Genomic DNA, 26,648 nt, shown 5'->3' with positions numbered 1-26,648 from the left:
TGGGGTTACTCTAGCCTTTACATTTTTTTACTTTAGGAAAAAAATATCTACCTAATGGGATGTTCTTGTCGAAGAAATCTGGTTGGTTATAATGCTGCAAAGCACAATGCTTCCATTGTACCAAGATAATTCACATCATATGACTTAGGTTATACATTTTTTTCCAAAACAATTCAATATTCTATGTTACAACAATTTTTAGCATGTTCAGCATTTAATTCAATGCAAACATGTAAGATAAATTCTAGAATATTGAAAACCAAGATTAGATGTAGTATTAACTTTTTCCTTTTCTAATCACCTATTGATCTCAGATAGAAAATTCCCCAGGTGTCTCAATAAATAAGTTGCAGTCCAAAGGGATATTAGTTTCCTACTTGCACTCTCTGTTCAGTCTCTCCATTATTGAAACAATGACACCATGGCTCTAAATCTAGAAACAATTTACTGACCAGTAATGACAACTCAGTCATGGGTGATAGGCATATTCAATTTTTAAAATATACGTGATCAATTGCAATTCAAAAATTATGCTTATATTTGTTTTTCAAGAAAAATTCTCTTTTGGTATAAAGCTCTTATTTTCATGGAAATGTTTATTTCCAAGTCAGAAGTAGTAAGGCTCCAGAATTATTTGAAAAGGAATTAACATCAGTTAAGCTTGTAAACCTTCTGTTGAAGAAATTCAATTAAAAATATTCATTTCACTCTGTTTCCATTCTGAAAAACACCAAAGACCACACATGTTGTCTACAGCATCAAAATGCTTTTACAACACTGCTCGAGTGTGCTGATGGTTTCAGAGGCTAGACCCTTTTCTAAGAGATTTTCATTTATTATCTCATTTAATCCTCATGGCAACCATATGAAATATAGTTGTTGTGGTGGCTTGAAGCTGTATGTACCTAAGAAAAAAACATTCTTAAATTTATTCCATTTTTGAGGTGTGAACCCATTGTAAGTAGGACATTTTGAAGAGGCTATTACAGCTAAGGTGTGGCCCAACTCAGTCAGCATAGGTCCTAATCTTATTACTGGGGTCCTTTATAAGTAGAGTTAAATTCAGACAGACAAAGAGAGAAAGCAACATGAAGCAGCAAAGCTACATCAATAAATAGAATGGGGAAAAGAAGGAGAGACCAGCAGACACCACCATGTGCCTTACCATGTGACTAGTTAAGAACTATGAATCACCAGCAGTCAACTCCAGAATGCCACCGTATTCAGGAAAAATCATTGCCTTGATAATTCCTTGATTTAGCCTTTTCCCAACTTCAAACCATGAGCAAATAAATTCCCATTGTTTAACCCAACCAATTTCACAGCATTTGCTTGAGCAGCCTAGAAAACTAACACAGACATGATGATGGTGATGATGATGATGATGATGATGATGATGATGATGATGATGATGATGATGATGATGATTTCACAAATAAGGAAAACAAGGCACAAAGAGAGGATCCTCTTTCCTGAAATCCAGGCAGCATGGTTCCTGTGACTGTGCTTCCATATATTATGCCATACTCCCTCTCCACAAAGTAAAAGTTTTGATCATGGAGGAGTAAATACATGGATTATTCTTACAGTCAGAGATAACAAAGTCATTGCATCTGAGCTTATAAGATTCATGATAACATTGGTAGGTACTAAGAATGAGGTTGAGAGAGTGAGAAAGGCAGAGGAAGACTGCATACCACAGCATTCCTACCTCAACGATATCTGGCATTGCCTACTCATCTGTTCAGCTGTAGTATAAAACAGAATCTGTTTTTTAAAGTCACTCATTGACTGACATGTTTTGTAGTCATCTTCTATAAGCAATGCTTCTTGCAAGGCAATGATGATGAAATAATTGAAGAAAAACAGGCTCACATGGAGTTTAACACAGGCTGCTGTGAAGTTAGGGTTCTTTGGAAATTAGTTGGTAAATGACTAGAGTGCAATAGGTGTCTTGTATCACGATACATGGGGAAAGGACAATATTCACATAATCTTATACATACATACAAAGTCACCTCTCTGGTGAGGGCAGGGCAACTCATGGCATAGTTCTCTGGAAGCAGACACCCACAGGGGACCCATACCTCACCAGTGGTCCAGAATGTGACCATGGAACTGTCACCTGGAAGATAGGGAAAAGCTCACTGGGCAAAGGGTGACATTTGACATGAGTGAAGAGGTAGTTCCAGGCAGCCAGGTGAATTGAGAAAAATTCCTGCAGCAGGAAGCAACACATTTTTTCTCTGCCCCTGAAAGTGGCCTAGGTAAGTAGGCGCAGAGGGCTGGATGAAATGGAGAAGCAAGCATATTCCCCTTCCTATGGGAAATACACCTTACATGCAAGTAAGTCTAAGCTGGCCAGAGGGCATCAGTAAAACAGCAGGAAGGAAGGGAATGAACTGGCTAGACAAGTGATTGAAGAACAGAGATGACAAAAGAGTGAGACAATCCAGACATGAGCAAGGACCAAAGCCCCTATGCTCCTCACAGGGTGGAAGGTGGGGTTGTCTTTGGATGACAAATGCTGAGTAGCCGCATGGAAGGAGTAGGAGCAATGGGCTGCATGTGCTGAGACACAGCCCAAGGCAGACAGGGAGGGCAATGAAGACATGGTTTCTCCCAATCTTCACCTTGGTGTCTATCTCTCCCATTAGTGATTCCTGTTAGCCACTTACCCGGGGATGGGGAAAACAGCCACCAGGATAAGCTTCCATGAGTTACAGATGGGGCAGAGGTGTCATGAAGATAGATTTGAGGAAAATAGCCCCACCCAGCACTGGCACAACATAAACAAGTACTAATCTAGATGCTTCTTAAATTCCCTTCCCAAACCCACCTTTCCTGGAGACATCTTCCCTATTAGGTCTCATCTGTTAATTTGAAGTCATAAAAATGTACCCAGCCAACACCCTAACTCCACTTATTTTTACTTTAGGATCCATTCACTTTTTTATATCAAGTTGAGGTAATGGAGTTCAGGACCTATGGAGTTAAATGGAATCTGATTATATGCATTAAAAATATCACCAAATTTCTATTATGTTTTGTAATGTGTAGGCACCATCCATTTTGGTGTTTGGAAAAAATCACCCCAAGAATCTTATATAGGAGGAAGAAAAGATAAAATATGACTTTAGATCTGGCCTGAGGAGGCTTTCTGAGTAAAGCAAGAACCACTGATTTTGCATGTTTCTAAAAGTAGAAGGGTGCATTAGCAACCAATTAGCAAGTTTGTCTCTAAAGAGCACAGAAGCCAACTGTTCAGATGCATCAGAAACACATTCACTTTTCTAAAGCAGGCAGCACAACTCTTCCTGGAATATCCCGGACAGATGGTTGTGGAATGATCATTAGACTAGTCCATGAGGCTCCCTTTCAGAGTTTCAAAACCATGCACCACCAAGACATTTTAAACCCTCATCACAGTTGCAGTGAGTTCTGTCCCATAGCAGATTCATTCTTTGCTGTCTATTTAAATTGGGTCTCCTAACTGAGAGCTCATCTCTCACATTGAAATTGAAGGGATTCCATGAGCTGTGGAAAATCCCATAGCCCTGGGACCTAAGATCTGAACACATTCTAGGAGTCATAATTTTAATGACCACTGATTTGCTATATTGGAGTTTCATAAAAATAGGAGATTAGTATGTATAAGGTGGTGTATTGAAAAAATACCAACTTTTAGATCATGCCACTTGAGTTATTGCCCAAGTATTTTGCATACCTGTGTTGAAGTATACTAAAACATTGACTGTAGAGTATCTTGATCTAAAGAGTTAAGTTATGAGTTGAGGCAGCATAGGACTCCTGCCCAAATCATGAGCAATAGAGTACTTTAAAATAAGACCCAAGTCAAGATGAGGAGGTTGTATGACTGATATAATAAAATCAGATGGATTAAATAAATGAATCTAACCTAATTTGGCACTGAATTTGAATTGCAATTTTTAATAAGTTTTCACTAGGCTCATTTTCATTCAACGTAATTTTCATTCAGTTAGCAATGCTTTCTAATTTACATTTTGCTTTCTTCTTTATCCCAAGGGCTTTTTAAAAATTATACCTTTCTACTTTGAGATAATTTTAGATGCAAATGCAGTTATAAGAAATAATACATAGGGATCCCCTGTGCCATTTACCCAGTTGTAAGTTAACGCCTTGCAAAACTATTCTACAATATCACAACAAGGATATTGACAGTGATACAGTCAAGACCCAGAACATTCTATCACCAGCAGATATGTTAGGTTGGCTTTTTATAACTTCAGGCACTTTCTTTACCTATTCCATACCATCCTTTATCAATGGAAACCAACAATCTGTTCTCCATTTCTATAAATTTTGTCATTTCCAGAATGTTATATAAGTGGAATCATTAAACATGAAATCTTTTTGGACTATTTTTATTTATTCAGGATAATTCCCTGGAGAGTTATCTAAGTTTGGGATGTATCAGTAATTTGTTCCTTTTTATTCCTGAGTAATATTCTGGAGTATGGATGTGCCACACTTTGTATAAGCATTCACAAATGGAACCTGGGCTGTTGCCAGGTTTTAGCTATTACAAATAAAGCTGCTGTAAATATGCATGCAGAAGATTTTGTATGAACAATACATTTTCATTTTTATGTGATAAATGCCCAGTAGTGGATCATATGGTAATTGTCAGTTTTCCTCAGAATTTATTAATTCTATTGAGAGAATGGGCTCTTTGTTAAAATTATTCTGTTGTGTTCTATTACAATTTCATTGATTCTTATTCTTTGTTCTTTCCTTCCTTCTGCTCAGTTTTGGTCACTTTTACTTTTCTTTTTCTAAGCTCTTAATGTAAAAATTTAGATTTTTGATTGGAAACTTTTACCTTTGTTTCTAATTTAAGGATTTACTGCTACAAAGTTTCTTTCCAGGACTGCTTTAGCTATGCTCTACAAGTGTTAAAAATGCTGTATTTTCATTCAGACCAATATTCGGTTGATTTCACTAGAGAATCTCTATAATCCATGAGTTATTTAGATGTGTGTTGTTTAGTTTGTTTCAGTTTGCTAAACCTGCCAGAATGCAATATACTAGAAATGGATTAGCTTTTACAAAGGGTATTTATTAGGCTACAGGTTTACGGTTCTAAGGCCATGAAAATACCAGAATTAAGGCATCAACAAGATGATACCAGGACTCAGAACAAAGGTCACCAGCATCTGGAACACCACTGTCAGCTGGGAAGGCACATGGCTAAAGTCTGCTGGTCCTTACTCCCAGTTCATTGTGTGCATCTTCTGATTTCAGATCCTCTCTTAGCTTCTCCAAGTCAAACTCTGGATTTTTTCTGTTAGCCCCGCATCTCCCTGGGTGTTTTCTGTCTCCAAGCAACTGTGCTTTCTCCAAAACGTCTCCCTCCTTTTTTTCCCCCCCTAAAATGGCTGTTGAATCTACTTGCTTGATCAATAATGGTCTTGGCAAAAATTGACCAACATTGAGACATTTACAATGAAATACTAATTTAAAAAATCCATGACACCTCGATAGAAATTAAGCGTTTAAACCAATAGAAATATTTGTTATTGCCAACAAATATAAAATGAATGCAGTATGACAGACAGGACAGCAAGAAGTCTTCATACATTTATATTTGACACTAGACCATATTTTCAGTCACCATAATATCTCTTCTCCAGATTAAAAAAAAATAGTATGGTGATTTCTATAACAAAGCTTTTTTTTTCCAAAAATCAAATAATGGTACAAAAATCAAATAATTGCCAACAAGTCACAATAGCGCAATAGGTAGAGGATAAAAAACCACATCAAATGCGTGCTGAAGATAAATGTTAACTGGGAAGAGACGAGGGCAGAGCACTCTTGGGGGTCTCTCTCATCACCTTGGGGGTATGGGGTTTGTTTCACAGCCATGTGCTCCTGAGCCGTCTCCTGGCTGCTCCCTCTTAAAGGATTCCAGTAAGTGGATTAAAACCTACCTTGAATGGGTGGGGTCACATTTGCATAGAAACAACCTAATCAAAGATTCCCATCCAACAGAAGGTCTGCCCCCACAAGACTGGATTAAAAGAGCATAACTTTTTTGGAGGTATGTAACATTTTCAAACCAGCACAGTTTCCAATAGTTTAGAGATTCTCCTTTTATCTTTCTCTTACTGCTTTCTAGTTTTATTTCATTGCTGTTAGAGAAAGCACTGTATGATTTATACTCTTTTAAAGTTGTTTGAGATTTGTTTTATGATCTACCTTGATATAGGTTCCATGTACAATTAAAAATAGTGTGTATTTACTGTTGTTGGGTGGAATGTTCTCTAAATGTCAATTAGATCCTGTCAGCTAATGGTATTGTTGAATTATTTATAACTTTGCTGATTTTCTTCCTAGCTGTGCTACCAATTGTTGAGAGAGGGATGTTGAACTTTCCAACTTCAACACTGGATTTATCCATTTCTCTTTAAGATCCAACAGGTTTTCCTTCACATGTTGTGCAGCTCTGTGTTTGGTGCATATAATTTTTGGATTGCTATGCCTTCTTGGTAAATTTACCCTTTTATCATTTATAGTTTCCTCTCTATCATTTATTATTTTGTTTGCTGTGAAATACATTTATTCTGATGTTAGTATAGCCACTTCTAATTTACTTTGATATCTGCAAACTTTAATAATATATATTTTCCTTTACTTTTGCATTCATCCTGCCTATATTGTTATATTTAAAGGGAATTTCTTGTAGGCAGCATATACTTGTGCCATGTTTTTTGTAATCTACTCTTAACATTTACCTTTAATTGAATTGTTGATATATTAGAGCCTAACATATTTTTATATCCTGTTCTATTTTATTTCTGTTTTCTTTTTAACACTTTGTCTGGACAACCTGAATATAATTTCTTAAAATAACATTTTGAGTTCTCCACAGAATATTTGAGTGCCTCTCTTTGTATTTTTTAGTAGTGGTGCTACTATTAGGGCATTTATTTTACCAGTTTAAGTAAAGTATAGAAACTTTTCCTTCCCTTATTTCCCTTTACTTGCTCATGTTTATAATGTAATTGTCTTAAATATATTTTTACATGATTTAGAACTAGATAAGATGGTGTTATAATTTCTGCTTCAACCATAATCAAACATAATTTCTAAAACTAAAAAAGATAAGGAAATTCTATTGTGTTTACCTATGACTTTGTTTACCATTTCTTTCATCCTAACTGATGATACAAGGTTCCTTCTTTTATCATTCTTCTGTTTAGAAAAATTCTTTAGACATTTTTTTGGGTAAGTCTGCTGGAAATAATTTCCTTGTTTTTTTGTCATCTGAATACTTATTGATTTCTTCTTCATTCCTGAATGACATTTTTTGATGAATTCTGGGTTGACAGTTGTTTCTTTTGGTGCTTAATGACGTTGTGCTTCTTCCTTTCCACCTTATGGATTCCGATGAGAAATCCATCGTCATTCAACTTGTTTTTCCTCACAGGTTAGATGTCATTTCTTACGCTTTCAAGTTTCTTCTTTGTTTTCAGTTTTCAAAAGTTTCAATATTATGTACCATGGTGTGGGTTTCTTTAGGTTTTTTCCTTTGTGTGTGTGTTTAAGCTTCTTGAAACTGTAGGATTGTACCTTTCCCCAATTTGGGGAAGTTTTTGGTCACTTTTACTTGTAGTAATTTTCCAGCCATGCTTTCTTTCTCTTTTCCTTATTGGATTGCAATGTGTACATATTATATCTTTTTATTATATTCATACAAGGCTCTGAGTCTCCCGTGTTATTTTTTTTCAGTCTGTTTCTCACTATTGTTCACATTAGGTGATTTTTAATGTTGTATGTTCAAATTTACTGACTCTTTCCACTGCCCCCTTTTTTCTGCCATTGAGTCTATCCATAGAGTTTTTTTAATTTTGAATGAATGTGTGTTTTAGTTCTAAAATTTCCATTTAAATCTTTATAATTTTTTTTTTTCACTGAGACTTTCTATTTTTTCGTTTGAATTTATTTTGTTTCTATTTATATCATGGCTGCTTTTAAAATAATTCTAACTGCTTGCCATCTCAGAGTTGTTCATTTTCAATCAGTTTGACATGTTCCTGGTTTCAGGTGTGATAATTGATTTGCTGTTTGGAATCTGGACATTTAGGGTATGATGTTTTGAGACTCTGAACCTTATTTAAAGCATCTGTTTTAGAAGATTTCCTCTGACACAGCACCACCGGAAAGTAAAAGAATGCCACCTGGTTACTGCCAGGTGAGAATAGAAGCACAAGTTCCCACTAGCTCCATTGACACCTGAGGAAGACACGCTACTTGTTACTTTGTGTTGGGGTGGGAATTCCAGTCCCGGCTTGGCATCCTCTGAAACTACTTAGCAGGGAGGGAAAGGGGGGCATAATTACTGTTGGGTGGGTGTGGAAGTCCAGGCTCTCCTTGTGTTCTTCACTGACACCATGGGGTGGAGAGGTTTGGGGGTGGAGAAATTTGTTACCACTCAGCAAGAATAAATGCCTCAATTTTCTACTGAGCCTTCTCTGATACCACTCAGCAAAAAGACTGGGTGCTTCCTTAGAGGTAGCAAGGGAGGAAGTCTAGGCTTCCCACTGAATCTTTGCTGACATGGATGAGGTGGGAACACAGTGCTTTTTGTAGTGTTTGACTGGTGTTGTCTAAAGTTTTTGTCTTGCTAGGTTGCTCCTTTCCTGATCCTTTGGTTAGAGATCCCTGGTCCTTTGGCTAGATGATGTCAGAGAAATCAGCATCATCTCCTTCCTCTGTCCTTAGATCCCTAGTGGTTTGCCTTATTCTTTCTACTTTTCTAAGTCTTCATATGCTTGTTTTATATTTAAAGCCTGGGGTATTTAATTGTATTGAGATGGAAGAATAGGAAAGATGTTCGATCAGACTGAAAGAGGGGTATTGAAATTTCTGACCATTACTGTTTACTGTCTATTTCTCCTTTCAGTTCTATCAGTTTTTACTGCTCATATTTTGAAGCTCTTTTATTAGATACGCAAATGTTTAGAGTCATTATTTCTCTTCTTGAATTGACCTGTTTATCATTGTGAAATTAACTTATTCAATCATGGTAATATTCTTTGTTCTAAAATCTACTTTGATACTAATACAGCTGCTTTATATTTCTTTTGATTAGTAATAGCATAGTATCTATTTCCATTCATTTACTTTTAATTTATTTGTATCTTTATATCTAAAGTGTTTTTTCTTATCAGCAGTATATAATTGGGCCTTGCTTGTTTATTCAAGCTGACAAACTGTGCCTTTAATTGGAGTATTTACAACATTTAAATGTAATGTAATTATGAATGTGTTTGGTTTTAAATTTATCATTTTATATTTGTCTAACTTATTCTCTTTTTTCCTTTTTCCTCTTTTGTCGTCTTCTGTATTGAATATATTTCATGATTCCATTTTACATCAGTTGGCTTATTAGTTACAACCCTTTTTAAAAATTATTTTGGTCATTTTCTTCATACTTTTTAGTAGCACATTCTAACTCTATAATATTTTACTATTTTATTCATAGCATAGGAAACTTAAAACCAGGGGTGTGAGGGTAGTGCAATGGTAGAATTCTTGCCTGCCATGCAGGAGACCTGGGTTTGATTCCCAGACCATGCGCTTCCCAAAAACAAACAAACAAGTGAAAAACCAAAGAAACAAAAATTGCACAAATGGTGGTCCAATAAGGGGATACTCACATGGAAAAAGAATGAAATGTGACTTTTGCCATACAGCATGCAAAGAAAAAAAAGAAACTTAAAATAATGTCTATTTTTCCACTTACAGACTTTGTGCTATTGTTGTAAAGTGTGTTATTTTTATATATGTTATTCTCACATGTTCTCATGTACTATCATTTTTCTGCCTGGAGGTCCTCCTATAATATTTCTTATAGTACAGGTCTACTGGTGATGAATACTTTCCACTTTTATATGTCTGAAAACCCCCTTTCTTTTTTTTTTTGTTATTTTATTTTATTTATTCATTAAATTGTATTCAATATGCCATCAACAGTTCTCCTTTGTGTCTTGTGTTGATAAACAGACACCGAGAGGATTTAACAAGTTCTTCATCTAATAAGTTTCAATTCATTTTCACCACATGGTATTGCACACTGTCATCTGTTGAAACATTTCTTTTTTAAAAGATCTCAATTTTAAAAAGTCATAGATACTATGAATTTTGTATAAACTGGTGGACAATAAGTTAATTCCTTTCTTTTGACTTATAAGCCTCAACTTCACAGTAGAATAAAGAATGTAGGTCAAAGAAAGCATGATCATATAGAACAGCATTGTTTCTATAATTGAAGCTCTCTGAATGGCTGGGTTCAGGCCTGACACAGTTGTACAAAGATTACTAAATGAACAGACAATAAATGGAAATTGGACAAAATGTAATTAACTTTACTCATTAACAGCGTAAACAGCACTATATTACTGCTATTTGAAATAAAAAATCTGTTTTGAATCCCCTAGAAGAGGCTTCTGTACATAACCATGCCACCTAGTGTCAATACGGATCTCAACAGAAGCTCTGGCTTTAGGACAGAGTCACAGACATTGAAAAAATGGCTTTAATCATCATTTTACGTAAATGGTAAGGGAAATGTGTACTTAAATGAAACATGCATATCAGTGATGCACCTAACTTTGATAGCTATAAAAACTAGTTTGATGAGACAATGAGAGAAAATAAACAATCCCTTTGAAACAAATAAAAAAAATATTAAAATCCCCTTTCTTTGCCTTCATTTTTGGAAGATATTTTTACTGTTTCTTTTAACTTCTTTTTTTTTTTTTTGCAAGGTGGGTATATGGTCTAGGAATTGAACCATGTCTCTTACATGGAAGTTGAGAATTCTACCACTGAACTGCCCTCACACCCCTGGTTTTAAGGTTCCTTTGCTATGAATAAAATAGTAAAATATCACAGGGTTAGAATGTGCTACTAAAAAGCATAAAGAAAATGACCATATCTTATATAAATGAAATATAAATGATTATATCTGATATAATCAGGCATGTTTATCCAAACGAAAAAATTAACATAGACATGACAGTATTAACGAAGCTAAAGTCTTTATTCAGACCTTACTTTCTTACAGTTTTTCCACTAATGTTCTTTTTCTGTTCCAGGAACCAATTCAGAAGCCCTGTTGCATTCAGTTTTCATGCCTCCTTAATCACCTCTTGACAGTTTGTAGATCTTTCCTTGTTTCTCGTGACCTTGACACTTGAGTATTTCTGGTGAAGTATTTTGTATAATGTTGTCAACTTGGGGTGGCCTGATGTTTTTTCATATTAGACATTTATCACATTATATTAAGGAATATCAGCATTACTTATTACTGGTGAAGTTAATCTTGATTACTTGGTTAAGCTAGTGTAAGCAGATTTCTCCATAGTAAAGTTAAAATTTTCCTTTTCAATTTCTACACATTGGAATTGGCTCACTGTGTGTAACCTACATTCAATTGGAACAGAATTATACCTGACCTTCAGGAAAGAGTAGTAATGTTGACAATTGTGGACATCTGTTAAAATCATCAGAGTAACTGATAAATATCTTTGAGAGATATGTCAAGACTATGTGAATCCCGAATTCTCCTTAAAATTTCCCAGTGTTACCATTTATCCACAGATCTTCCCTGTGGCAATGATGATCATGATGTTCAAATGTTAATTTTCTATTTTTATCATTCTTTCAGTATTTATTAATTAAAAACTTTTCCGTAAGAAAATCGGTCCCTTTCCTCCATTCATGCGTTCAATCAATTTATTTATATTGTATGTACTTATAAAAATTTATTTTATTCTTTTGTTTATAATCTAATGTGACATTATTTCTTTTGTTATATGAATTTCAGTTTTGGCCTGAAAAGAGCATTGACTCTTTCCATTTGGCTTCTACATCCCTTTGGCATGTCCCCATCCTTTTTTTTTTTTTTTTATCACTTTCTTACCTTCTGACACAACAAAAAGTTCCAAGATCATCTCACATTTTCCTGCCCCAGCCCTAGATTCAATTATTTCTCTAAGAATCCCTTATCTTTTATATTAAATAATGGTATTTAGAAACCAAAATCTGGGCATTGCCGCTGGAGTTTCACAATTTCTTGGCTCTCTCAGCAAACTGAGCTAGAAAATATATATCTTTGTACAAACCCATGTATGCACATGTCTATATTTGCCTTTCTTAACATAAGTTCAGATAAACATGAATTCATGCTCAAAACTCTGATTCTGACCCTGCATCGCATGATTCATTATAGCCATCCCACATGTGCTTATTAGTCTCTCTTGGTGAGAAACCTGGCTCCCATTATCTACAATTTACTTATTTGTTCAGAGCTAGTATACACATAAAGTACTTTAAGAATCACCAAATTGTATGCCTGTGAGAAATAAATTTAGCACATAGAGTACAGTTTTTATTTACAACTCTTTTAGTCTTCAGCTTTACATTATCCAGTCAAACATGGTTCTCCAAAGTTACTGAGGTCAGCTTTTCCCTCATCCCTTTCTAGGAAGTTGTGTCATGCATTTATAAGGCAGTTGACTCATTTGTTACATCTGCTTGTGATCTGGGGATCTCATATTGGTTGATTTTTTGTTAATTCCTCTGCCTTTATATATGTGAATTATATCTTAATAAAACTGCTAAAATTTCATACAGTAAAAGTTATCCTTTGCAATATAGGTTAGAGTTCTATGTTTCCATCTACCTAGTGCCATACTGTATAGTTACATCAAACTGAAATTCCCATTGTGCAGACACTTTATATTTTATCTCTCCTTCATATAGTATATGCTTTCTCAGACTGGTTTTATCTCATTTTGCAGTACTCATTTAAGATCCATCCAGGTTGTTGCATGGATTAAAACTCATCCCTTTTGATAATTGAATAGTATGCCACAGTATGGCGATACCACAGCTATTTATACATTCGTTTTTTTGAACGGCATCTTAGTTGTTCAAGTTTTTTTATTATGAATAAAGCTGCTATATACATTCATGTGTAGGTTTTTGATTAGAAATAAGTCTTGAAATCAGTTGGATAAATGACTAGAGTGTTATTGCTGGCTTGTATCATAACACTAAGTTTAGTTTCTTAAGAAACTGCAACATGTCTTCCGCAGTAACATCTATACCATTTTCTATCACCACTGACGATGAATGTGCATTTCTTTTGCTCCACATCCTCACCAGCACTTGAAGGGGCCAAGTTTACTAAATAACTCTTTTAGTAAGTGTTTAGAGGTTTCTCTTTGGTGTTTTCATTTGAATTTCTGCAATAGCAAATTATGTAGAACTTTTCATATGGCTATTTCCTATCTCTATGTCTCCTTTAGTTGGGTGTTTGTTCAGATATTTGCCCAATTTTTCTAACTAAGCTTTAAGATTTCTTTGTATATTCTGGTTACTAGGCCTTCATTAGATATGTTTGCAAATATATTCTCCTGGTGTGTGGCTTGTCATTTTATTCTTATAATATTGTCCTCTGCAGAGAATTAGTTAATCCTAATGAAGTCCAATTTAACACTTTTTTTTTTCTGGAATCATGATTTTAGTGTTGTATCTAAAACTGCATCACCAAACCAAATATCATGCAGATTTTCTTCTTTCTTTTCTTCTAAAAGTTTTATAGTTTTTCAGTTTACATTTAGTTGTGTGATTCATTTTGAGTTAATTTTTTGTATATGGTGTCTAGGTTCAATTATTTTTTACATGGGCATCCAATTTTTTGGCACCATATGTTGAAAAAAATATTTTCCCTATTGAATTGCCTTTGCATCTTTGTGAAAATCAGTTGATTGTATTAATGTAGTTCTATTTCTGGGCTCCCAATTCTGTTCCATTGCCCAATGTATCTGTCTTTTAGACAATACCATACTGTTTAGATTAGTATAGTTTCATAGCAAGTCCTGAATCAGGTAATATGAAGCCTCCAATTTTGTTCTATATCAAATTATTATATCTATTCTCATTCTTTTGTCTTTCCAGATAAATTTTAGAATCTGTCTATATTTACAAAAGATGTTGGCAATTTGATTGATATTATTTTGAATCTTTAGATCACATTGGGAAGAATTAACATCTTAATAATATTGAGTCTTCCAATCCATACACATGAAATATTGTTCCATTTATGCATATCTTCTTTGGTCTCTTTCATTATTTCATATATTGCTGGATTTTACTTGCTACTACACTAAGGATTTTTGCATCTATGTTCAGGAGAGTTCGGTCTGTGGTTTTCTTTTCTTGTAATTTTTTTATCTTGTTTTGATACTAGTGTAATCCTGGCATCATTACATGAGTGGTAAATTTTTCCCTCCTCTTCTGCTTTCTAGAAGACATTGTATAGATTTGATCTTGTTCTAATTTTTTCCTTAAATATATTCTACATGTTCACTAGAATTCACCAGTAAAACCATCTGGGCATGGTGTTTTCTATCTTGAAGATTTTAAGATAATTCAATTATTTTAATAATTTTAGAGTTTTTCACATTATTGAATTTTCTGAAAATTACTTTTAGCAGTTTGTGCCTTTCAAGAAATTGGGCAGTTTCACTGAAAGTATAAAATTTTTGGACATAATGGGACTTATTGTTTGCCCTGATTATGATATAATGCTTGTACAAAAAAATAGTTTTGACTCCTCTGTCACTCCCATGGTTAGTTACATGTGTCTTCTTTCTTTTTTCTCAGTTAACCTGGCTAGAACTTTATCAATTTTATTGAGGCTTTCAAAAAAAACAGATTTCGGTTTTGTAATTTTTTTCTACTTTTCTGTTATGGATTTCTGCTCTACTTATCATATTTCCTTCCTCCTGTTTTCTTTGGGCTTAATTTCTTCCTCTTTGTCTAGGGTCCTGAGGTGAATCTTGGGTTCCTAATTATGCATTTAATATTCTGCAAGGACTGCTTTCACAAATTTGATATTATATTTCTGTTTTATTCCAAATATTATAAATTTCTCTTGAGAATTATTTGACCCAGAGTTAGTTAGAAGTGTTTTTTCTTTTTTAATTTCTAAAGTTGGGTATTTTACAGATTTCTTTTTCTTATTGATTTCAACTTTAATTCTATTTTGATATGAAAATATATTCTTTATTATTTTTACTTTTTCAAATGTTTAAGTGTGTTTTATGGCTAGAATGTGTTCTTTCTTGGTGAGTGTCCATGTGTACTCAGAAGGATATGTCTCCCTCATGAAAGGCAGGAATTCTAACCACCGAAGTACCCAGACCCCTGGTTTCTTCTGTTTTTTGAATAGAATGTTACCTAAATGCCAATTAGATCAGTTTGATTGATAATGCTATTCAGGTCATCTGTATCATAACTGATTTTATGCCTATTAATTACTTGAGTGAGGGATATTGAATTTCCAACTATAATAATGGGTTTTCTATTTCCCCTTTCAGTTCTATCCATCCTTCTTATACTTTGGGGCTCTGTTCTTAGGTACAAACACAGTAAGTACTGTTTTTGTCTGCTTGGAGAAATAGCACCTTTTTCATTGTGTTATATTATTTTGATCACAGGTAGTCTTCTTTGTTCAAAAATATGATATTTTTATGAGATATTGATACTTCAGCTTTCTGAAATAAGTTTTGTGATTACCCTTTGGTAAAGTCCTTCCCTCTTGGTTTTAGAAGGAACTGTGAGGATTTCACTATTGTTACTCTTATCCTACCTAGCCAGGAACTCTTTGGGAGCATTTTCAGAGCCTCTGCATAAGAACCAGTTAGGTTTAAGGAGGAAAAGCCTGCAAATGTCTTAAAACCCCCCTATTTCTACAGCCCTTAGGTGCTTCTCATCCTCACCTCCAGCAATTTGCCAGACTATTACTAAATGTTCCTACTGGCTTTTGGCATCCATCAGCTTCTCCTCCAGATAAGCAAATCTCAAGGGTTGTTTATCTCTGGATGCACCTGATTCTCCAGGTTTGGGGATGGCCATTTTCCCTATGATCTCATTTCTCGATTATATCCAAAAAAATCTTGATTTTCAGTTTGTTCAGTTATTTATTGTTGTAGAGAGGGAAATACCAATTTCCAGACTCTTTAAATGTCAGAGTTGAACCCAGAAGTGCAGGCTATTTTCATACTCTGTCACATCCATGCTCCTGATTCTCAATAGGATGCTCTATCTAGTTAAAAAATCAATGCTGAAAGAAAAATCTAAACGTTAAGAATGTAATTAAATGCATAAAACCATCTGGGCTATATGGGAACATACATGAAATGTGCAAAATAAAATCCCATTTACATTTAAAATATTGAATTATATTTTTAAAGATTATTCAGAATTTATTTACTTGTATAAATGAATTATTCTAAAAGTTCCTCTGGCTACACCTTTGCAGACAATCATATTAGCTAATGAAATTCTTACAGGTATACTTCAATTTGCCCAAGACTTACCTGTTCTGAACACTCTCCATTATTTTCATGATTAAACTCAATTGTGGACCTGAAGTTAAAAGTGACTTTAAGAAAACTACTGCCTATTTATATTTTAACATATACAATACTTGCAAAACATTTTTATTTCAATGCAAAATGCTCATGAAAATGAATGATAAAGAGAATATGGATGAGGTCTCAACTTTTCATAATAGAAATATAAATGTGAGTCTCTCTGTGATTCCATGTGTCAACTTGGCTAAGTCATGGTGTCACTTGTTTGGTCAAGCACTGCTATGCCTGCTTGTTACTGTGAGATTATTTCAAAGATGAGATTTACATCTATGATCAATTGATGCATCTACAGTCAACAAAGGACATTACCTTCAGCAATATTGGGTTATCCCCTCATTCAGACAGGTGGAAGTCTTAAAAGCCAGAACTGTGAGTTTCAAGGACAGAAGACTTTATTCCTCAATTTTAGCATTGACTTTTGCTGGAATTTCCTGTCAGCCACTTCCTGGTGAATTCAGAATAAGTGGAATTTCTACTACATGGCCTGGACACACAGAGTTTGGGATTTCCCAGCCCCGTGGTCATATGAGCCAATGAGCTAATTCTTTCTGATAAAATCTTTGTATTTGTGCATTTAAATACTCTTTAAAAATATTCCTTTAAAAATGGAATACTATGACAAAGTAAACATATATTTTTTTACCACAAATTCCCCTCTGCCTACACCTGGAATAAAAGAAGCTACAGTGAATTTACAAGCAAATTAAGAGAACACAACCAAACCTGGTCCACACTGAGAGTGTAAGGGGAGGTGATAGTGAAGAAGACATCATGGAAACATGCTTTCTAAGGCTGGGTGGAATTGACTGTAAACACAAATAAACCTGTAAATATCTTCTGTTTAATTGTGTTAAGGTAGGTAGAGAAAAATAAAGCAAGGGAATAGATTTCCAGTGTTTCTGCAGAACCATTCTTATCTTATTCAGGGTTGTAAATGATCTAATACAATGATATTTTGGCAAAATGTGAAGGCAGTGAGGAAGTAAGTAATGGAGCTACCTATGGCATAATGGTATAGGAACTGGTGCTGCAAGGGCAGGAGGAATGAGTGCTCAAGGGGTGTTCAAAGGGTAGCATGGGGGACAGTGAGGCAGAAGCCCAGCCATGGGTGGAGAGGGAGCCCACTTCATGAAACCAAAGGCTTAGAATTTATCATAATTATCTGGGAAGTTACCACAGGGAGCTTTTCAAGGCATGGTATGAATCCTATTTTTAAATAATTGGGTTAGATGCTAGATGGGAATACCCTGCAGAACGACAAGTTAGGAAACTATTACAATAATCACATGCATTGAAGATGATAAAATGTAGTTGGAATCTGAGTATGTTTTAGAAAAACTTTTAATGATTTAGATTTACAATGCAATGAGAACAGAAAAATCAAGGATGATTCAAGTTTTAGGTATGAAAAACCAGGACAGAATTAGTCTTTGCTGAGCTGGGAACAACAAGTTGAACAACTTGTTGCAGAATAAGAAGCAAGGGAAGCAGAAGTTCTCTGAGGGCTTGTTGAGTTTGAAATTCCTTTTAGACATCTGTGTGGACATGATGAGCTGATATTAGGATATATGGGTCTGTAGATCCAGAAATGGTCGAGATAGAGAAATAACTATGCAAGACATCTATGGTACTTAAAATCTTGAAATGAGATGAGATCCCCTAGAAATGAAGCAGGAATAAGAGGGAGGCATGGGAACTACACACAGAGGTTTCAGAGAGAAGGAGACACCTGTGAATAAGGCTGAGAAGACCCTGCTGTAGGACATAATCCAAGAGGGGAGCAGACAATTAAGGGCTTAGGAAACATTTTGAGGCAACCTCTGCTGCCACTATTCTTCCAGTAGGACTACCCCAGTTGAAGCGCTTTCACTCAACAATGAGATAGAAATGCAAATGGAACCTATACAGAGATAACCAAAGAACAAAAAATACAAAAACACTAAAATGCAGGTAGAGGATAGGATGCTAAGAGTATTCTAAACATATGTGAATCGCCATGATCTCTAATTGAGAAAAAAAGAACTCAAAATGAAATAACTTAAAGGGAAACAGAGACATTTAGAAAGAGATAAATAAGATGAGAGAGGAGATAAAAAGCAAAGTGAGGTGTCAGAAGAGAAACAAAAGAAGAAATAAGACCATGAAAAATAAAAGCAACATTACAAGTAACAATAATCTAATCTAATCTAATCTAATCTAATCTTCCAATAATGTCAGGAACATGAAGAACAGCTTTGGCAATGCAGAGGAAAGCATCCAAAGAATGAAAACATGATAAGAAGAAAACAATAGGTATATAAATGTAACAGAATGTTTGCAAATGCATAATTAATGTTCTTGATAAAGGGAAAGGAACAAAGCAAATATAATAGAATATTTAAAGTCATTATGGAAAAATATATACATCCTGAAATGAAGCAAGACATGAATCTGGAAAGCAGGTTCCAAGAAAATAGGATATGAGGGATGTTAATAAAGCTACAATAAATCTGGAAGAGAAGAAAAACCAAAACAAGAAAAAGATGCCGTAAATGACTTCTGTTCACTGTATGGCTGGATGTCCTTGCCAATAAAAAATTAGAAAATTAGATTGGAGGATTGGAAATAGGATTAAAAATAAATAAATAAAATATTCATTTGTAAAAAAAGATAGATTTTCCTCATAGAAAACCAAAAGACAGGCTCTATAGAAAAATATATTGTAATTTATAACATTTTAGCAAGGCAGCTAGATATAAGATCAATAATTAAAATATTCACTTTCATATATCAGCAGTAATCTATAAAATATAATTATAGAACATATCATTATTCATAGAAACAGAAATATACACACATCAGGAACTGAATGTAACAATAAATGTGCAAGAACTATATGTAATAAATTTAGTATTTTGTTGAAAGATTCAAATTGAAATAAATAAAAAAATTTTGATCTATTTTCAGATATTCACATTATGGGTGAATGAAACTAAACGAATGGAGGTACATGATTTATCCCAATCAAAATACCAACCATGTTTTCTTAGGAATGTTTCAAATCATTGGTTCAGTTTATGCAGAAGTGTAAAGACTAACCAGTCATTTATGGAGAACTTTCCTACTAATATTCAACACTATTTTATTAGTTTTTTATTTCTATGTAACAAATTACCACAATTTAATTGGGTTAAAACAGCATTTATAAGCTCACAGTTTGTTTAGGTCAGCAGTATGGGAACAGTTTAGCTGGTGAACTTGAGAATGACTGCATTCTCATTTGTAGACTTGACTGGGGAAGTTTGCTTCCAGGCTCACTTAGGTTGGAAGAATTCATTTTCTTGAGGCTGTAGAAGTAATGATACCTTCCTTCCTCAGGAATAGATGGAGAATCTCTCTCTTCCTCAAAGGTCTAACCCCTTTTTTATGGGCTTCCACCTGATTAACTCCAGACCATGCAAAATAATCTCCCTTGAAATAAAATTTGATTTGAAAGCTTAATTACCTCTACACAGTCAATTCTCCTTAACCATATAATTTAACCTGAAGGATGGCATGCCATGTTCTGTTAGTCAAAATCAAATTACAGTTTATGCCCATACTCAAGGGGAGGGAATTATTCAAGTACATGACTATTTAGGCAGTGTGTCTGCCATAGTCACAGTGATTAAGACAATGTGGTAATTGTGTGAGAGGCAGCATGCAGAGACAGATCCATATAAATATGGGTTTGTGAGTATGACAGAGGTTGCATTGCAGGTGAACAGAAGAGACAACAAATGATGCAGTGATAACTGATTATGAAATTGAAAAAATAAAACTGAATTTAAGAATCAGTTGCATGCAGGATAATGATAACTGAAAATGCAAAGTGTGTAGAAGAAAATTTAGTAGAATGATCTTATAATCTTGGAGTTGGAAAGGAATTCTCAAGGATGACACAAACAAGCACTAAAATAAAAATAAAGTTTGATTAGTTCACTTTCCTTAAAATTAAAAAAATATGTATTTTCATAAATTGGTAGCATGAAGGAAATTAAAAGAAAGGTCTTCCAAGGGAAAGCTTGAAGATTAAAAGGGAGAGCATTAGGCTTCTGTGGTGCTGGATGTTGGTTGTTAATGACAAGGTGTTAACTGGCTTTGGGAGGTATTAAACTTAAGTTTGTTTTGAACACAGATCAGGTATCAGAACATCTGTGACAGAGAGAGAGAGAAGTGATGGCCATTCTAAGGAGAAGAAATTTGGGGAAGAAACAGATGTGCAAAGAAAGTTCAAAGGATCTCTTTGGTATCTGAGTTATAATAAAGAAGTGAGGATATCTTCAGTGATCTCCAATCTCTGAGACCCTCAGTTTTTGCTGTTAAGGTCTCCAACTGATTGGATGAGTTTCTTCCACATTTTGGAGGGTGCTATCTTTTACCTAAAGTCAATGATTATAGATGCTAATCCCATCTACGATGTACCTCCAGAGACAAGTAGGCCAGTATTTTATCAAACACTTGACAACATAATCTAGCTGTGCTGGTTTGAAAGGAAGTATGTCCCCTAAGAAAAACCATGTTTTAATATAAATTCCATTTCATAAAGGTAGAATAATCTCTATTCAATACTGTATGTTTGAAATTGTAATGAGATCTTCTCCCTGGATGATGTGATTTAGTCAAGAGTGGTTGTTAAACTGGATTAAGGGATGAATGTCTCCACCCATTTGGGTGGGTCTTGATTAGTTTGTGAAGTCCTATAAAAGGAAATATTTTGGAGAATGAGAGATTCAGAGAGAGCAGAGAATGCTGCAGCATCAGGAAGCAGAGAGTCCACCAGCCAGTGACCTTTGGAGATGAAGAAGGAAAATGCCTCCCGGGGAGCTTCATGAAACAGGAAGCCAGGAGAAGATGCTAGCAGGTGACGCCATATTCACCATGTGCCTTCTCACTTGAGAGAGAAACCCTGAACTTCATTGGCCTTCTTGAACCAAAGTATCTTTCCCTGGATGCCTTTGATTGGACATTTCTACAGACTTGTTTTAATTGGGACATTTTTTCGGCCTTTGAACTGTAAACTAGCAACTTATTAAGTTCCCCTTTTAAAATGCCATTCTGTTTCTGGTATATTGCATTCCAGCAGCTAGCAAACCAGAACACTAGCCAAGTTGATGCAAAAAATAACAATTGCAAGAGGGATATTATGAGATTTGTGTTTTAATAGATCCACTTAATGACAGAACATAGAATTGTTGCAGCAGAAAAGGACTGGCTGCTGGGGACAGCTAGGGTGATGAGATAAGATGGTGGCTATGGCTAAGTGAGTACAGAATGTGAGAACAGTTTAGGAGTTAGAAGCAGTAGAAAGGGGGAAAGGAATTGTCAGTAATGAATTCTCTGTTTCCAGCTAACAATAGGACATAAAGGAGGATCAGGGGTTGGTGTGGGAGATGGGAGTTCAGTTCTGGCCATGGTGAATTTCAGGTGCCGAGGAGGCTGAGTCCAGCAGACTGAAGAGGTAGAGGCCAAATGGGGAAGATGGAGAGAGATACTATTTTAGTGGGAAGTAGCCTAGCAATCAATCCAGTAGAGATAATTTTGGAATAAAATGCCCACACAATAGACAGTCACAAACCACACCTTACTGAAAAACCCTGGGGAATCTTATGGAATCTCTAGTAATGTCTGCATTGCTCCCAACTTCTTTATGGTATGGTAGGAAGGTACAGAATGCTATAAAGTGATTATTTCTGTTTCTGGGTGAGCCAGAGTCTTGAATGGAAATGATGAACTTAAAAATATTAAATAAAATGTAAAACACACAATGAATTTTTATATAAATGCAGGGACATAAAGTATTAATGTAAGTCAAAATGTTTTAGTGAACAAGTTTCAACAGTTCAACTTTACAGCAATTATAAATGAACGTGTTCATTTTTTCTGGATGATGCCAACATTTGGATTTTTTTTTAAATGAGTGTGTGGTTTGAAAGTATTATGTGCCCTAGAAAAGTCTTATTTTAATCCTGACTCAATCTTGTGGACGCAATTGTTTCTTTCAATCCTGACTCAATACTGTAGGTTGGAATTTTTGATTAGATTATCTCCAGCAAGATGTGACCTGCCCAATTCTGGGAGGCAGCTTTTGATTAGATTATCACCATGGAGATGTGACAGCGCACAATTGTGGGTGTTAACCTCTGAATAGGTGGAGATGTGACTCCCCGCACTCCAGGTGTGTCTTGATCGGTTACTGGAATCCTTTAAAAGAGGAAACATTTTAGAGAAATGACAGAAACAAGAGTGTCAAAAGAAGCTAGAGAACAAAGCTGACCATCAGAGACAAGACACAGGGATGTTCGGAGGTGCTTGGAGTCCAGCAGACGTCACATGTGAAGCAACACAGAACCTAGAGAGACCCAAGGGAAGCCCAGAGATGAAAGCCAGCCCCAAAGAAGCAATGTGAGGAACCCCTTTCAGACAGAGACTGAAAGCAATGGAGCTGAGGAGCAAAGGATCAGCAAATGCCAGCCACGTGACTTTCCAGCTGACAGAAGTGTTCCAGAACAATTGGCCTTTCTGGAGTAATGGTAACCTCTTGCTGGGGCCTTAATTTGGAGACTTTTACATCCTTAGAACTCTAAACTTGAAACTTAATACATTCCCCTTTTCAAAAGCCCTTTTGTTTCTGGTATATCGCATTTTGGCTGCTTGCAAACTAACACAGTACCTTCTTATTAACGGCAACTGAATGGTGCTTGTAGCATTACACAGTAAATTCCATCCATTCACTATGCTTTTCTAACTGAATTGTCCTACATGTAATTGTATGTTTTTAATGTTGACTGTCTTCTTTACTGTTCCTGTAACTATGCTATAGAAATACATTAAGCTAAAAAAAAAGTGAACTACACAAAGCTAAAATTCTAGATATAGCAAAATAAACATAGAAAATTGTTACACAAGTCCATGTAAGATATAACAACTCTATTGCTATTGGAAAAGAATCTCTTAACATGACGTTGAATCTGTTTGAGAATTGAGTTTGTTACCTATTACCCTTGATTTTATAGGCACTACACAACTGCCCTTAAGCAAGAAGGGCTCGTCAAAAAGTAGAAGTTCCTGTCTATCCCCTCTACTAATGAATACATTTGTTTTTGTGCTTTTTGCAGTGACCAGTAAAATGCCTGTCATAACCATGGATGCTATAAAAATTACTTCTAAGAACACCACCATTTTTACCCTTTTCCTGATTGAATATTGTTGTAGTTGCACATTTTTACCCAATGCATATGCTTAGCAAAATAAATTGAAATCATTTCCTACGTAATTTTTTTTTACCCAAGAAAGCAATTTCAATTTTGACAATATTTTTCTACAGGTGATTATGTTGTCATGACTATATATTTTGAATTGAGTAGAAGAATGGGATACTTCACTATTCAGACATATATTCCCTGTATACTGACTGTGGTTTTATCCTGGGTGTCATTCTGGATCAAAAAAGATGCTACACCAGCGAGAACAGCATTAGGTGAGTTTCTAAATAACTCTCCCACCATTTTGTGTAATATTAAATATAGGAATATTCATAAAAGTACCTTTGATGAAAGATATGTAGTTCTAGCATTACTGATCTAAAGTGAGGCTCCCTGAACCATGTTCAAGGTATTTTTAGGTAATCCAGTTAGCTTGTTCTTTCTGACAGTGGACCACATCTATGCACTTAAAATGCAGTTAGGAGTTCAGAATAAATCAATTGCGCCATCTGATACTAGGACTGATGTGATGATGCAAATTTAGGCAAGTTCCAAATCCTACCATACTTACAAGTCAATGTGAGGAAATGGTACAAGCCACAGACCTCTGATGACTGAAGATGCAATATCTGCAATGTGATTTCTCAATAATAGAATCCCTGTTTTTATATAGCAATTTTCCAGCAAATAAGAAATGGATCACTCTTTTCAGCTATAATCCACACATTAAAGGCTCAAAGCCTTCTTTGTGTGAATTTTCCTCTGGCCCTACAATGCCCCTTAATAAAACACTTAATTTCAGTAATTTTAGAATTGTACAGCATGTTTTATATCAGTTTTTCTTTATGTTAGGAATATACACAACTTTAATATTCCTAAAATAATCAGATGATAACTTTGAATGTTTTGATTTGTGAAGACAGATAATATATGAGACTGAATACAGAGGATGTTTTTTTCCAAAATATTTTCCTTCAGATTATGGGGAGCTGTTTAAAGAAGATAATATAATTGGTAAATTTACAGGCAAAGTCATTAACACAAATTTAATAATTATTCCTAGAGTTGTGAATGCATAGTTACAAATGTTGGGTGTCATTGCAAACAAGACTTTTAAACATCAGTTTCAAAGCAACATAATATGTAGTTAGGTTATGAGAATCTCTAATATTATATGTAATTATATTGTGAAAATCTCTAATATAGGGTTAAATCTAACCCTGTCTTTAGAAAGGTTAAAACAAAACTTATCCTCATGTTATACCATTGTACAGATAGATATATTTCATGTACCGGTATGTATTTTCTTATTTCACTATCAAATGCAATATACCGGTATGTATTTTCTTATTTCACTATCAAATGCAACCACGACATTTTCTTCATCTAAAAACTGAATGGAGCAAAGATGACATTCCTTAGAATACATTTAAATGACTTAAGAATTGGCATTAGTTAAAACAAAATGATGTGCTCCAAAAATTCATGGTTCCCATAATTTTAGTTAGAAAAGTATTTTTATTAATAACTACTCTCATAAACTATATGATTATGTATGTATCACAAATATTAACATTTGCAATGTACATTGAACAATTTGATATAAAAATCCTTCCATTTAGGATGCTGTCATTGAAAAACTAGGATTTAATTATTTCAGGATATCCTTTATTTCAGGATTTCTTGCATTAAGTCATGTTTGGTATGTTAATATCAAATTTTAGTTCTATTCCAAATACATTCATAGACAATTCATTAAATTGATTACACTTTTATCCCAAGAACATGAAAAATGAAGTATTGCTAATTGCTGTCCATGCATCCTTCACAAAAAAAACATGGTTAAATAAAACACTCATGAAAATAGTAATCTGTATTTTAACAATTAGCAAATTAGCACCAATTTGTATTTTAAAAGCCCTTTAAATGTTTCCAGTACTTTTACTCAGTAATATACCTGTCAATCAAACATAAAGGCATTGCAATAAGTAATATTCACATAAACCAAATATTAATTTTTTGTTGACTTAAATCAAAATAAAGATAAATTTTGTTAGAGTAGAGGCATGGAAAAAATTAGTGCTCATTTGCCAAAAATTAGCTGATTGGCTCCCTTCCATTTCACAACTGATATTATCAATTGGCTACTCAGGTTTCTTGCATACATATGCTCCACTGCTTTCATTTAGTTCTGACAATATCCTTTGAACAATAGGAATGCTGACATTATTCCAGAGAAGAACCTGAGACTCCATTCTCTATAAATCATCCTTCCTACCAATTTCCTCTTTTTTTCCAAATTCTCCGAATTCAGTATCCAATATAATATTTTCCAAGCATGTTCCTTGCAATTTTTCATCAAATAGACAATCATCAATGACCCTTTTGAGCCATCACAAAAGAGCAATGTAATCTTCTTACCTGCAAAAACTTAACTAGGTCCTCAAATGTTGTTGACTTTGTTTACATTTCATTAATCTGATTCTATCTCCCATTTACTTCATTCTACTGTATTCCTTCTATTGTGTTATATGTAACTTATTTAACAAGATGAAAGTAGTTCTTTGTGAAGAAATAGATAAGTTTCTTATATTACTGATGAAGAAAATAGGCTAGTAGTATTGAAAATAAGAAAGAACATAATTGTAGCTTTATACTGAAACAATTGGGTACTTAGACATATATTTATCAAATCTAATGTAAGAAGAAATAAAAACATAAATAAATCTATTAAAGAAATTACATAAGTAGATTGAAATCTTCCCATATAAAAGGACTAGTCCTATATGGGTTTCAAGTTAAATTCTTCTAAACTTTGAAAAATGGAGCCATGTGTATCTTACACAAACTTTTGTAGATAATAAATAAAAGAATTAAATTAATTTTGTGAGACCAGTATAAACCGCTTAACAAAACCAGTCAAGGA

The 26,648-nt window shown here is 34.5% G+C and overlaps 1 protein-coding gene across 5 annotated transcripts in view; it reads left to right on the top strand.

Moving 5' to 3' along the window:
• Nucleotides 1-26,648, top strand: part of GABRG3 (gamma-aminobutyric acid type A receptor subunit gamma3) — a 736,378-nt gene that overhangs the window by 681,084 nt on the left and 28,646 nt on the right. For all 5 annotated transcript variants that reach the window (XM_077123978.1, XM_077123977.1, XM_077123976.1 and 2 more), the window contains one exon: nt 23,845-23,997. In XM_077123978.1, coding sequence (XP_076980093.1) covers nt 23,845-23,997 — 153 coding nt within the window. The remainder of the gene's footprint in view (nt 1-23,844; nt 23,998-26,648) is intronic.

Source organism: Tamandua tetradactyla, chromosome 12 (assembly GCF_023851605.1).
Source record: "Tamandua tetradactyla isolate mTamTet1 chromosome 12, mTamTet1.pri, whole genome shotgun sequence".
NCBI classification, from domain to species: Eukaryota; Metazoa; Chordata; class Mammalia; order Pilosa; family Myrmecophagidae; genus Tamandua; species Tamandua tetradactyla.
This window is presented reverse-complemented; position numbering and strand designations above follow the sequence as displayed.